Below are 14666 nucleotides of genomic sequence, written 5' to 3'. Positions count from 1 at the left end.
TATTCTAATTGAATGTACGGGTCAATATGTGGTTACGTTTATTTTACATAAATCATCATCACATGTATGAATCACATTGGTTTCGACATTTGAGAACTATATTTGTTTTTACTTTCTAAAAAAAAACTAGATTCGGTTTTTTTTTCTCTAGAAGTCTGCTCGAGGGTCAAACCACTCAAAAGTAATACTGTGTATACCGAGTTCTTGAACGATTTTTTTAAACATTGGATTATCCAATATAATATCCAATTTTGACATTATGTACCGACTGATGAATCTTTATGCTGGCGAGAGTAAGAATGACAGCTTAGTAGTGTGTGCGAAGTCTTCTTTTTTTCACCGATCTACCATTTCTTCATATGAATGAAACTCATAACACTGTTCTCATCGATTCAAGGTTGAAAATCAGATGTTTTACTCGTTTTTTTGATGAAATTTTTGTTTTCTAAAGTGTAATGATGATTAATCGATGAACCGGTTTTATATAAAATTGGGGGTCAATAACGGATTGAATAATAATTTTCGACTTCAAACTGATGATTGTTGGAAATGCATAATTTTTGGCGTTTTTGGAAAAAATAATCAAGTTAACACTTCAAAATGATTAGACGTAAAAGCAGTTTTAAATTCATTGATGATGTTGCGAAGAAAAAATTCATTGAATTTACGCTACATCAGCCGCTATTTTACGCCGAAGTAGTCTTTAATGCTTCTTGTTGTCTGTCGTAATTTATGCGCATATTAAGAAAAATGATCACAAAACAGCGGTTAACATTCGTCAACGACCATATCATGTAAAAAGCACCAGTTCTCGTCCGATCACTGAAGTTAAGCTGCATTGAGCATGGTTAGTACTTGAATGGGTGACCGTCTGGGAACACCATGTGTCGTTGGCACTTTTCTTTTTTTTCTTTTTTTTTAAATTTTTGCGATTTTAAACTTTATTTTCATTAATTTTATTTTGCTATCACTCAAGTGTGTATTTATTAATAGATGTAATCAAATTGGCTGACCAAAGGTATTCGATAAGAGGAGCCTTATCAAAATGTCATAACTTTCATTTCAAACAAAATAAACGAACGATACGTGAATCAATCAAAGGTTACAATTTTTTTTTTCAGAATAAAGTTATCATTTTTGATAGCACACATGAGTATACAAAAACCGAGATTATATAAAAGATGTGTCGAGAACTGAAATGAGGCTATTCCCTTATTACTTGAACAGTTGACCACAAATAAACTTTTGTTCTTGCTGTGCACATGTACATTGAAAAACAATAAATTTATTTATACCACACTCATATAATGACACATTGATTACATATAAAACACGCAGTTAAAAATTGTAGAGCGCCATCGATCTTTGACGGCAAAACTTAAGTTCAAATTTTCGCGCTCTCAAACTCATTTGAGATGTTCAGCCTTACAGAATGTTATTTAAAACGAAACTTACAGAAAATATTAAAGAATAAATTCAAATAGAACATTTAATTACCAACAAATTAAAATCAATATTGATTTTTGGTAAATTTCGTTGAAAACCGCCAAAAATGATGGAAGAAAAAATAAATTTAGTTTATATTGTTGAAATGGCTTTTTTATACTCGATCTTATTTATTCCTATTTTTTGGGGTTGGTAAACATTCAAATCACTAACTTTTAAGCATTGATGCAATATATGTACGAATTTGACATTTGTGTTGTAATCGTTCCATTTGACAGCAATCGGTTTGACAACCATTGATTCTAATTTCGATATGAAATTAACATGCTGCACCAAACAAATTTGCCGGGGAAAAAATGTTTATGGAACTTGATTAGTTCTAGGAGAATAAAATCGATTGTAACAATAAAAAAATTGCAAGAGATTCATTCATGGAGATCCAAACTATTTTTTTTTTCTCGGGAAAATTGACCGGTGCAGCCTGTTAGTTTGGTTACGTTAAGCGGTGTTGAATGGAATCGAATGACATTCTCCGACATTTTACATTGCAGTTAAATTATGACAGAATGACGTGCAAAAGGCATTTATACCAAAATTACATTCTTCAAAATACTAATTGTACTCCAATTAATTTACAATGTGAAATGTCGATCAATGCCATTTGATGCCATTCAATACCGCTAAACATAACCAAACTTACAAGCTGCATCAGTAAATTTTTCCGAAAAAAATGTTTGTGGGACTTGATTAGTTCCAACAAACAAAAAATGTTGGAAAATGTTTTTCTTTTGTATTTTGTTTCTTTTTTTCATTTTTATAGCTCAAATTTTCAATTTAATAAAAAAAAATTTCAGACGACTTTCATATGAGACAACAGTAGAGCTCTGAATGTCAAATTCATACGCTGCCAACTTCATGTCATTGACAAATATGAAAAGTTAACAGCGCATGGAATTGTCCGCTGTTTGACACAGGCGCTCTACTATTGCTCAATTTAAGAATATCAGTGTGCGAGAACAAATGAGCGAATAACAAAAATATTCACTTATTGAACAAATTTTCAGCAAAATATCGCTCAAAAGTGCTATTCAACTTGGAATAAGATTTTAACTAAAATGACCAAGACTTGAAAATGACTCTTGGAAAAAGAGAGAGAAATAAAACTGTTCTTCTTGCCTTGTAAATAGCTCGAATTCTCTACTGAACACCAATTCAAATATAACGCCACTATAGTAAAATACTAGCTAATGTGAAACAATTTACATTTCAGCTTAGCTAGAACTATTCGCATCGATTTTACTCATTGAATGATCGTCAGATGCTAGTATTGTGTCATCGCATATAATTATATACTTCTATAATAAGATCATAGCATACAAATCGTGGTATATGTTCAATGAGTCGCGTGAATATGTGATGACATCGTTCGTTTGATGTGATCATCGGGTGTCACCAAAACACACTCTTTTGATGATGATACACGCTGTGAATATTTTACTTTTCCATACAGCCATTATTGGCGTAAAAAGTATAGTAATCATTATTAAACTCAGTGGACATAGGAAATCGGTTAAACCACAAAAAAACATGTATACATAAATACACAAACATGTGGGAATATTGCGATTTCAAATTTGCATTTTTATGCTAAATCCGTGCAAACCGACCTAGCGTTCCACGTAAAGCTAATGAGTAAACGCCATTCTACCATAAAATGTGTGGGGAAAAGTTCGTTCTATGGATGTTGAAATTTGTTTCTGTTCTGAATTGTGAAGGTGATTGAGATCAGAACAAACGTATAAATGAAGCCATTTGCAAACTGTGTTTTCAGAACATATGATAGCCAGTTCAGGTGGAAAACTGATTAAAAACAAAATAAAAATCATTTTTATACAGTGAAGTGATGTCTGTTTAATGCGAAACAAGTCAATTGAGTGGTGCAATTTGTGCCAGATAGATAGCATTTGGCTGGTTTGCTTTAGTTTGAACTAGAAAAATTTAGCCTTTGTGAATGGGTTGGAATAGAAGATCAAACTTTATTCCAGAAACTTTCAACATCATTGTATATCAGGAGTTGATTTAGATAGTTTATTTGCATATTTGATTGCAAGTGAAATGTTTTTATGTTGCCATGTTTTTTGTTTGTTTCAAACTTCTTGTGGGCATTGAAATGGCTCTTAAGTGTGATGTTGGTTGTATCCAGACGTCAGCCGCATATGTTCACAAAATCAATAATGTAACGATAACAATAATGGACGCCTGCCTTTAGTTGTATATACGGAAAAGAACACATGCGACGGATATACTACAATCCTATAAAATACTAAACAACTATCTGAATCGAGGGAAAAATCTACATATAAAACACACACATTTTTTGTAATGGTTCATGTATGATTCGAATGTAATTGTCCATTGTTTTTAACTTTTTTCACAAACTTTAGTTTTCAATGCGAAATTCCATTTTGGAAAAAGTTCAATTCACCTGAATTTTCGAAGATTTTTATTTTCTTCTTCATATGAAGTTTTTCGCCCATTCATCATAATTAAACACAATTATATGCAAGACCTGACAACGCTCGTCACTTTCTTCAAGCCACCAAAGCGCATTAAAATAACGCAAATTTGTGAAACCGGTTGATTACGTAGTGAATGACTTCATCGAGTTCCATTGAAATATTATCCGATGTGCTCGTAAATGTCGTTTTTCTATTCAATCGAATTTCGAATTCAAAACATCGCTTTTATCTTCAATAGATTTCATTTGAAAATTATCAACGGAAATCAACTGTATATATGAAGAACACCGACTAAAATATGTGAAAATCCGATGTTGTCAGTAGTTAAGCAACCCTATCAAATTATCACCTACGACCAATTGACAAAAAACAATGCTCGAAACGAGTTCAAATTCAACACAAACGTGCACAGTTTATATTCACCCAGCAAAGTTTTTCGTTTATTTTTATAATTCACACATTCTTTGACTTATTGACTGAGGCATTCCATTGGGTTTTCTAAATGTTTGATCTGACAATGGGAGACTTCTAACTTTTATTGACTTGAAACAATAACATTTCTGAATTTTGAGCTGCAATTTTTTGCTTTTTGATGCCACGTATTACACCAATTGTTCGTATTGTTATCACCAAGGTGTAAAACAATGGCTTTTCCGGTCGTAATGTAATGTGTCACATTGGAACAAATGCTGGAAACACGCATACGATAATTGAGCTACACAATTCCAAAAGCATATTAATATTCATGAGCATAATGCAAACTCAACCGGACCGCAAAATCCAACATTTTGTAAAAAATCAAATCAAAACAAAAATTCATCATTATCTTTTGGCTTCAAGCGGATGAATCAAGAATTGAATTTATTACACGTTTTCATTGAATTGTCGCGCTCCGAAATAGGAATAATGTAGGTGCACACCGCACTGATTCACTAGACTGATGCTTACACTACGCACTAAACAAATACTAGTATTTATTTGAATTCATTATAACAACAATATTGAATTTTTTGGTATCATCAGATTGACAGAAACACGAGTTTTTCTATTGTTAAATTGATCGAAATGAAAATAAAAGACTTCGAAATTTGTGGAACTTAGTTCAATGATAATAATATTACGGTAACAATAATTAATGACAACGACAATACACAATGTACACAATAAAAGCGAGAACGAAAAACGATACGCGATAGTCAAACGAAAAATAAACGTAAAATGTGATGAAGGCGCGCGCGAGACCTCGAATGTGTGTTGATTTCGGTCGAAAGTAGTGGCAACCGATTCCAATTTCATAGACATAGACACACATTCATGCTCAATCGACACAAACAATTTGTGAGGTCTATTTCATTCTCTGTCCAACCACCGTCAACCTATACTATACCGAACGCATTCAACTAGCTCACTCACGCAGGCACAGAAACACAGACATACAGATACACGACCAACTCATGTTATTATTGAGTATATAATTGAGCAAACCGCGCACACATTCAAGCAACTACTATGTGAGGTTTTTTTTTCAAATGATTTTTATAGAAAAAAAACAAATTTGTTTTCGTTATTTTTTGTTGTCGAAATTGTATACCGCATGTTCCGTCTGATTGATGGTCAGGGCGTCTCTTTCTAAATACAAAATTGGAATTACACATTTTCAACGGTTATAGTGTGGGTGTACCAGTATGTTAGTGTGCTAAATGTATGAATAATATACAATTAATGCGATACTGTCACGTAAAAGATACTAATTGCTACACAATTTCTCCTTATTTGCAGCGATTGCTGACTATATTCCAAACTTTTTATATAATTTTCTTTGTCAAAGTAGTTTCGTTGGTAGTGAACGAATTGATTTTTTGAGCAAGTAAACATTTAGAACAAGTGTGAGAAATTCGAGTGGTAGTACCAAAATCAACAAGTCGATGAGAAACAATTACGAACAAACTACTGATTTACTCAGAAGTTCGTTACCTTTTATAAATTGAACAATTTTACTCGTCAAGTAATTGTCAAATTTCTCAATGAATCTGTTTGTGTACTTCATCGTGTTAATTATTCCTTGTCTACAGCATTTTTCTTTAAAAATTCAATCAAAACAAAGTGCTGCCAGTCCAATGACTTGATTTTAACCGGTGACAAATGATCAACATCTGTTTAGCCGATACAATTCATATGTTAAAGCTCGACCACTTGTTTCATTGTGTTTATTCATTTATTCGCTGATCAATGGATTCGCGCCATTTGTTTCTCTTTTATTCACGCTCTATCCACTGAAACAATTTGAAAGTTTTCCGACGCGCTCTTCCCACTATTCACGTTTAGTCATAAACAAAACGATTACGCATTGTCTGCACGATCACATTGAATGAGATGAATAATGGTAAATCACTTTCTTTAACAGAATGCACCGTGGAATTAATAGCCCGTAAATTGTTTTCCCCCAAAACTGTAACAATCGCTCAAACGTCAATCGAAAGTGATTGCACGAGATGGTTTCGAGATGCCGAGCAAACGAAAAACAACTCTTCACTCGATTTGCTACCATTTGCTTGTGAACATTTTTAGGTTTTTCTACCTGTTTTTGGTATTTATAAAACACGCGATCTGATTTGTATCAAATGAGTAACTGTCATTTTTTAAATCTTGCATGCATTGATCGACTCGAATGAACAGCTGGAATTGATTTGTTATTTTTTTTTCAAATGCTTTGCGGACGGTTTGATCTGATTTAGATATTTTTGTCATATTTGTTTGCCTCGATAAAATTGAATAGCTGCAATTTGCATTCATTTTCACGAATTTTCTTCTTTTCTTCAAAAAAAAATTGCAATAAAAATATTCATAAATTATCTTGTCTATCACTACCGAAATTATTCGATCACTATTTAAATTAGATGTCTGCATAGGAATTTGAACATTTTTATTTTCCGCAATTTAAAGAACGAGGCGTAAATTCTTGTAGATTTTTATACCATTCAAGCTTTCAAGCAATAGTGAAGAAGGTACGGATTCAAATACATTGTACTTCAGTACTATTAATTGGTAAATAATCATGGCGGCTTCATATTATTGCAAAAAGCACAAATGGTATAAAGCCTTTACACGTTCTTTAAATAAAAATGCCTTGTGTCAAAGTTCTTAATAAAATGAATAATTTCATGAAGAATACCTAACGGATTTTTCAGTTTCAAATTATTCCATATTTCTAGTCTAATTGATAGATTTTTATAAACCTATACTAGCAAAATCGAATAGTCAGGCTGTCATTGCAGATAATTCATTTTTCGATTTGAGTCAATAGATAAATTGTAACTATGTAGAAGTTGTCAATTGACTTTTAAAAAAGTAACAAGCCTATGTGAATGGCAACAAGCTTTATTGTAAACCGATGAAAAATGATAAGACCATGATTGGGTAGTAAATGATAACCGCCTGATAAGTATAAGTGAAATATGAGATATGATTTGACGATCGTCTCATTGTATTATTTTATAAAAAAATGACTCATGTTCAATTAGCTGTACCTGCGTATTCGATGCGTTTTCTTCTCAAAAAGGACGAAGTGAGTGCACTGCGACCTTTCAAACGGTTCAATTTCGAATTTGTGTCACTTTTATCTGTTAAAGCACTGTTAACTGTGGACCGTTTACGTTTTGCATTTGATTTCAATTTAACTGACGGTGTTTGGTAAGCTGTTGAACGACTACCGCTTATGATTGAGATTGACGATGCATTTGAATTTGGATTTTCGTCGGTATTTTGCCGAGCGAGTCTTGCATCAACAGTGATTGATAAAGAATGCCGTTTATTCATCTCATCTCTGCGAGTACCGCTCGATGCCGGTACCTCTCGTGTCGAATGACGACGAGAATGCAGCTCAAAGCTGTTATCGTGACTATTATTATTATCCATCAATAAATTGTTCAAAAAAATTCTGTGTATGTTAAGTAGTTCACCACAAAATCACAGTCTCTTTGATATTCTTGAGTTTATGCCAATAACAATTGTTCAATTGATTTCATAACGTGTATTTCTTCTGACCACCAATTAACCGCGAATACAAGTTATCGGCTCGCTAAGCTTCACAAAACCGATGCGCCATTCACAGAAGTTAAACCAAAACTGATGACCGATTTTCAGTGTTAAAATCATATCAGTACAAAAAAAACCGCACTGAATCACCTCTTCTGCGGCCCTTGTTAGAATAGTCTGGTAAATAGCAAGTGCGAAATCGTTCGCGCGCGCCATTTAAGCATACACAATATAGTCATTTTTATGTGGTTGCTTTTTTTTCTTTTCGTCTCTGTTTTTTTTATTATAATGATATTTTTCGTTGTGCAAAGAACAATATGCTTTCAAGGAATATGCCGTTTGCGATTAATGTGAGGGCTGGGCTGGGCCCGAGTTTGAATGCTTCGAAGCGAAAGCGACGAAAAAAAGACAATCAGTTTCTTTTAAGTCTTTCGGCCATTTTCACATGCAATATCCCGGTTTTTATGGATAGTTTGCTTTTTCGCTATCATTTGCGTGAGGTGAGACGCTTTATTGGCGAAACTTTATGATGAGATTGAAGCAAAAGGCCACGCCAGCCACATACAACTTAGACATCGCATTAGTAAGGGCTAACATCGATCGCGTCGTGTTCAAAACTAACATTAGTAGCATATATATGTTTTGTCTTTTATCGTACAGCATTTACGGTACATGCTATTCTTATTATTTTTCTATTTCCACGATTTGAATTTGTGTGGCGTTCGGCCATAAAATAAGACTTTTATACGACGATAACAGTTTTAACGAGAAAAACTTGAGCATTCACTTTAATGAACCGCTTAGCTATTGTAGAATTTATTCGACCAAGCAAGTAACTAGATAAATACACACACACACACACACGACCGCACTGAAACTCATAATCACCAGTTCTATTCGAAAAACATTTCCCGTTAGCGTCTGTTTAACAGCAAATGTCAACAATTCAGCACAACTCATTTCTTACTTGTAGTTCTAGAGAAGCCATCAATACAAATTGTCATTGGGGTGGATTTTTTTTCTCGTATACTTTGATCATTTTTTTTCGTTTTGCATTGGCAGCACCGCTCAAAAAATTGTATATTACATTCTCTGCGACTGAACAATCAAAGCAAACAATGATAACTTAAAGTTTAATTTGAAGATGAAACACTTTCGAACTATCAACTGTGGTGTAATCGTATCATGCTCTTGCTGAATAGTCTCTTTCGCAAAGATATTGTCATTGAAAAGTGCTCTGGGAAAATCATTATTGTGTTTCATTTTTACAGCTGCATCATAAAATTCATGTATATGTATACCGCTATAGACGAGTTTCATTACACGCTGAATATCAAAAGATGGATACAAAGTTAGAACGGTATTATTTTCTGGAATAGAACACTCGGAATGGTGCTAAAAATGTAACAAAAATCGGCAGTAGTTTTTTTCAAGTTATTCCACTTTTTTTTTACTGTTACGTTGACATTTTCATTTGGAAAATACCATTTCCAGCTTATCATGGCATATGATGACTTGAAAGTTTCATCGCCGTTTGCAACCACATTCAACCAATTTCTATCTTTATCAGTTCATTTAAACAGATATAGCTCACATAACTCTAGGGGCTTGATTGTCACGCGATTCAGTGCAAGTCTCACAAGTCTGTCGAATAAACATAGGCATCCGTAGTAGTCTTGTGAATATGTGTGAAGACTTGAGAGTCTTTCATATGGTCAATTCTACGGACCTGTAACGTTACCAGTGGACTGTATATGTTTAAATCTCCGCTATTATGAAAGATATCAAAAAACTTTCGATGTATAAAATGTAGCTGAACATGAGTACGATCATTCGCAAATAATAAACTCGTGAGTTTTTTTTATTTGTTTGGAGATATGGGCAAATTAGTTGAGTGGTTCAAAATTCGTACGTTTTCATACATTTTTTTGTCATCTCTCAACTTGAACGCTCATATTTCTACATAAATCAAAGAAATTCACTATTTTTCTATTTGCGAATAATAAAACACATCTAGAGCTACTTTTTATGCTTTGATAGTTTTTTGATATTTTCTATGCTAGTGGAGCAAATGCAGTGCACTGGTAACGTTACTTGTACGCCGTAGAATTGACCATATGGATTCACGAACCACTGAACCAAACTATTTGAAATTGTGTACATACAATTTTGACATGTTAGCTGGTTGTACGAGTCTACACAGAAATTATGCGACTATTTTCTGAATCACGACGACAAATGAGCCCCTCGACATAACTTCATATGAAGTTTTGTCCCGATTATCCAATCAATTTTGTGAATGATTCACTTGATGGCCCTTCGACGGACAAGCGATGAATATCGAAATGAAAATTAAATTGATTGTCTGCATGATTTCGTGATTTTAGTTGACATTCACATTTCCGAAGACAATTAGACTAATAGTGCTTTTATTTTTTTTTGTATTCGGCTGACGTAACAAACAGAACCTAAGCTGTTTGCCATTCACGTTAGCTTATGTGGATGTAGCCGGCCGCAATGTGGTCACATTGTCAATAGATGATTCAATCGCGTGTACGAAAGTAATGAAAATACTAGCAATGATATTATGGTTTTCAAATCATCCCGACCTTCGCTGTGCTTTTGGGCTGTCTTTCCGGACTATTCGTTCCAAAAATTGCGAAAATAAAGGGAAAAAAGCGCCAACATGCATTAGCTAACCACCTACATTTCACTGTCCATTACACAAATCTGTGCACGGAAATTGGAAAAACTGTGCGATCAGCAAACTAAACGGTAACGACACACCTTTTCCTGCGGTATTTAAAACTGACACAAAGTGATACTGTGGCAAAACTACGACACGTATGCCACACCTTATCAGCTTGGCCAACGGTTTGCTTCGCTTTCGTTTGCCAAGTTGGTTAATGCTTTATGACTTTTCCAAAGTCGACACCATTGGAAACATTGTACATTTGACTGTCCGTTTTGATATTCATTTGAGCTACAACTTTGATGTTCTCTTGCTGCTATGCAGCATTTCCTATTTCTAATTGGTTCAGACGAGATTGAAAGACGTTTGCATCTAATTGGAAAAAATTACCTCTTCACATGCTTTCACAGCACATTCGTTTTTTTTTCATAACGATATGTGCTTGTGCATGTTGACATGGGTGTTATGAATATCACGAACATTTGTCAGCTATGCAAAAAAGCTTAAAACGCTGACATTTGTATTAAAAATTCGCCGGTAGCTGCGACTAAACACTCTTTTTCACAAAGGTTTTTGCCAACAGTTTTCTTTCGGTATTTCAGATTTTAGTGCAACAACAACAACAACAACAAGCATTTAAAGACCATTAATGCCTTGCGGCATCTGGTCTATTTCGCAGTGATGGTTTTTCGCTAGCCAGCATTGTCTTAGTTCCTAGTCATCGTTAGCTTAGCCTTGGCTTACACCAACAACTGGTGTAAGCCAATCGTTAGCCAGCTATCTGTGTGAAATGAGTACATTCAAAGTATAATAATTTTCGATTTGTGTATTCTGATTCAAATCATACAAATCTTGAAAAAAATTAATATTTTTCAATTAATTTTCAATTTAAAAGTCATTTTTATAATTTGAGTTATTTTTTTTTTTCAAAAACTTAATAAAAAATGTCGATGTTTGGTTTCATTTGAACTCTGACCTGGTGATTTAAATGTCAATCACAAACGTCAGTTAAGATGAGTGCGTTCAGTTCTTACTGAAGTTTTCTCACTGGTCTACACATTCGTTAGCCAGTATACACTTGTGCGGCTAATCAGCCAGCTAATTGGTTCTTCACTGCTATTTCGTGATGATGACCTCACTTCTCCTCTATCAACATTTCTTCTCCAATACACTCTATCGAGAGCAAGGTCCTGAGTTTCTCTATTCCATTCATATCCTCCTTCATTCAAATCACATTTAACAGAATCCAGATACCTTCTTCGAGGTCTACCTCTACCTTTCGGACCATTCGCTTTAGCATTCAAAATTAAATTGGGTAAACGAGACTCATTCATACGCTCTTCATGACCAAACCATCTCAATCTCGACTTTCTTGCAGCCTCATCAATCGAATCAACACTCAAACCCTCGCGAATTCTCCATTCCCAATTCTATTCTCCCACTGGTCTCTACGCGACACTCCAGAAATCATACGCAACACTTTCATATCAGATACCTCAAGATCATGGCTTAAGTTATTACAATCGACCCAGCTCTCACTTCCATACAAGACAGTTGGTCTGAAGATTGACCGATGGATCATCAACTTAGTCTCTTCATTCAATTCACGCTTATTAAATACATGCGATCTAAGCTGTGCAACTACCTTATTACCATTCACTCTCCGATGTTCAAATTCCTTGTTGAATTTCCCATCTTCTGAGAAAACACACCCTAGACATTTAAACTCTGACACTTGTTCGAGCACACTACCATTCAAAACACAATTAATTGACTTTCGATTCTTTCCCACATGCATAGCTTGGGCCTTTGAGCTACTAATGGTCATGCCAAAGTTTGTAAAAGCCGTTTCTAGGTCACTGATACTGTTTTGCAATTCTTGTTCAGAACTGCCAAACAGAACCAGATCATCTGCATACGCTAAAGCAGATATAATATTACTACCCAAAGTTACGTTACCCCTTATTTAGTGCCACCGTTTGAAAAAAAAATATTTAAAGAGCAAATTTGCTCCATACATATGAAGAACCGTCAAACACCATGAGCCAAGAACAAATGTGCCTGAGATGAGTATACATTCTGCGAAATTGAATTTCTCACTCAATAGATGCGATTATAAGTTAATAGAACTTCAAAGGCATTCCAAAATACAAGAATCAGTCATAAATATTGTCGGTATAGAATAGAGAGAGAGAGAGAGAGAGAGAGAGAGAGAGAGAGAGAGAAAGAGAGAGAGAGAGAGAGAGAGAGAGAGAGAGAGAGAGAGAGAGAGACGGGGTAGAGATAAGCGTATTTATCTCGTAAGTGTATGCTGAAAAAAATGTATTGATTCTCAGGAAACAACTACATCTGTACTTCCTATTGGTCAAAGCTAAATCATGTTGAAGTTGATTTGCACATGGCAATCAATTTAAAGAACGATCTCATGAAAATGTAAACAAATTATACTGAAAATGTCTGTCATCAGAAAATAAAAAGATGAAATTTATGCTGTTTTTTTTGGTTAGTCTGAATGCCGTAAAAAATGAGCAACATTGTAAACGTATCATTATACTTTGACGTCATTGAATGAATCAAGCCATACAAGTGAGCCGATGTCTGTCGAAAATGAGACGTCATCAACAATAATTTCGGGTCGAAATGTATTTTCTGTATCTCGAAAGTGTTCTGATAAAATGATGATTCTAATATAGATTAGCTCCGCAACGACCACCGGTTTGATTATTTGAATAACCAGATATCTACATTGTATCACATGAGGTTTCCATGAAATCGGCTGTCATCAAGATTATTTGATGACGAGCTGTACTTTTTGAACTAATGCACAAATTGGTGGAAGTTATTACACTTCATATGCATATGCAACCTGAAAAATGCACGACATTTTGCGTTGCAAGTATCCATTTCATATGGTAGAGGTTTGTTATGATACTTGATTTTGATTTAAAACTAAAATTGTTGGCAGAGAAATGTAACTTTGGCACCGCAAAAAACTAATGAAATGGGCGGATTTCGCATGCAAAATGAAGAGTTAAAAAAACAAAACAAAATAAAAAGAAAGTGCATTTTACTTACGTGGTGTCAAGTCTTCATAAGCCGTACCATCGCAACGCATCGTTCTCACATAAAACAAAAAATTGACGAAAATAATTTAGCCTATTGCTACTCTAGATTTATTAACGCAAATAGATGACGCGAACTATTTTCACATGCTAATCTGCATTTGCATCAGTGGAAAAATCAAAAATATCAACATCGAAACACCCTAATTAAACAGAGTAATGATGAATGTTTTTTTTCGCTTTTGCTCAACTATAAAATAGCACAAATTACAGCCTAGTGCAGTGCAATTTTGCGTTGTTTCTTTCTTCTTTTTCGATGCAATGTGCAAAATGTGTAGCGAAAGAACGTAAAAAATCAAATTCACGGTCACAAAAACAAAATGACACAATCTTTTTTCAAGCAGTTAACTGAAGAATTCACTTGCAAACGGTGCGTTTAAAATAAAATAACAACATAAAAACGATCAATTCCTAGCATAAATCATTGGGAAGCCTGATGAAAGCCACAAGACAATTGAACCACCATTCAAATGCTGAACTTATTGAATAAGTTTTATGAGTAATGTAAATCGCTGTAATCAATTATGATGGTTTGTGTTATCTTGCATTATTTTCTCTTTTAATTCTTATTCTCTTTTCGTTTGAATGTTTTGACATATCATTCATTTTCTTTTTTTACCACTATGGCGCATGCGTTGCCGTCTGTCAGAATTATCTCGTGATGATGGTTCTACTACACATTTTCTATTCAATGTGGATTTTAGCACGAAATTTGCTTGTTGAGAAAATATCCAATTATCGGTTTTTACTAGAAAATTCTCTAAAAATAAATAAACAAAATTTTATTTTGATTCACCTTATCGAAAACGCATTTCATTCATTCATTGGAGTTAAATGTGCATCAACGACTGC

At 34.2% G+C, this 14666-nt stretch overlaps 1 protein-coding gene and 1 non-coding gene across 14 annotated transcripts in view; one reads left to right on the top strand and one right to left on the bottom strand.

Moving 5' to 3' along the window:
- Positions 1-14628, bottom strand: part of LOC129575152 (phospholipid-transporting ATPase IA) — a 43698-nt gene extending 29070 nt beyond the window's left edge. For 4 of the 13 annotated variants that reach the window (XM_055458121.1, XM_055458117.1, XM_055458123.1 and 1 more), the window contains exon 1: positions 13768-14628. In XM_055458121.1, the coding sequence (XP_055314096.1) occupies positions 13768-13807 (40 nt within the window). In that variant the 5' untranslated portion in view covers positions 13808-14628. Of the gene's footprint in view, positions 1-4833; positions 5214-7492; positions 10156-13767 lie in introns of those variants that run through there. The other 9 variants (XM_055458109.1, XM_055458112.1, XM_055458111.1 and 6 more) reach the window with 5 other exon arrangements.
- On the top strand, positions 778-896 carry LOC129575401 (5S ribosomal RNA). Its single transcript, XR_008688796.1, has one exon. It is a non-coding gene; the product is annotated as a 5S ribosomal RNA (ribosomal RNA).
- Positions 14629-14666: the final 38 nt, after the last annotated feature.

Source organism: Sitodiplosis mosellana, unplaced genomic scaffold (genome assembly GCF_009176505.1).
Source record: "Sitodiplosis mosellana isolate CC-2019 unplaced genomic scaffold, AAFC_SMos_1.0 Smas_scaffold_6166, whole genome shotgun sequence".
NCBI lineage: Eukaryota > Metazoa > Arthropoda > Insecta > Diptera > Cecidomyiidae > Sitodiplosis > Sitodiplosis mosellana.
This window is presented reverse-complemented; position numbering and strand designations above follow the sequence as displayed.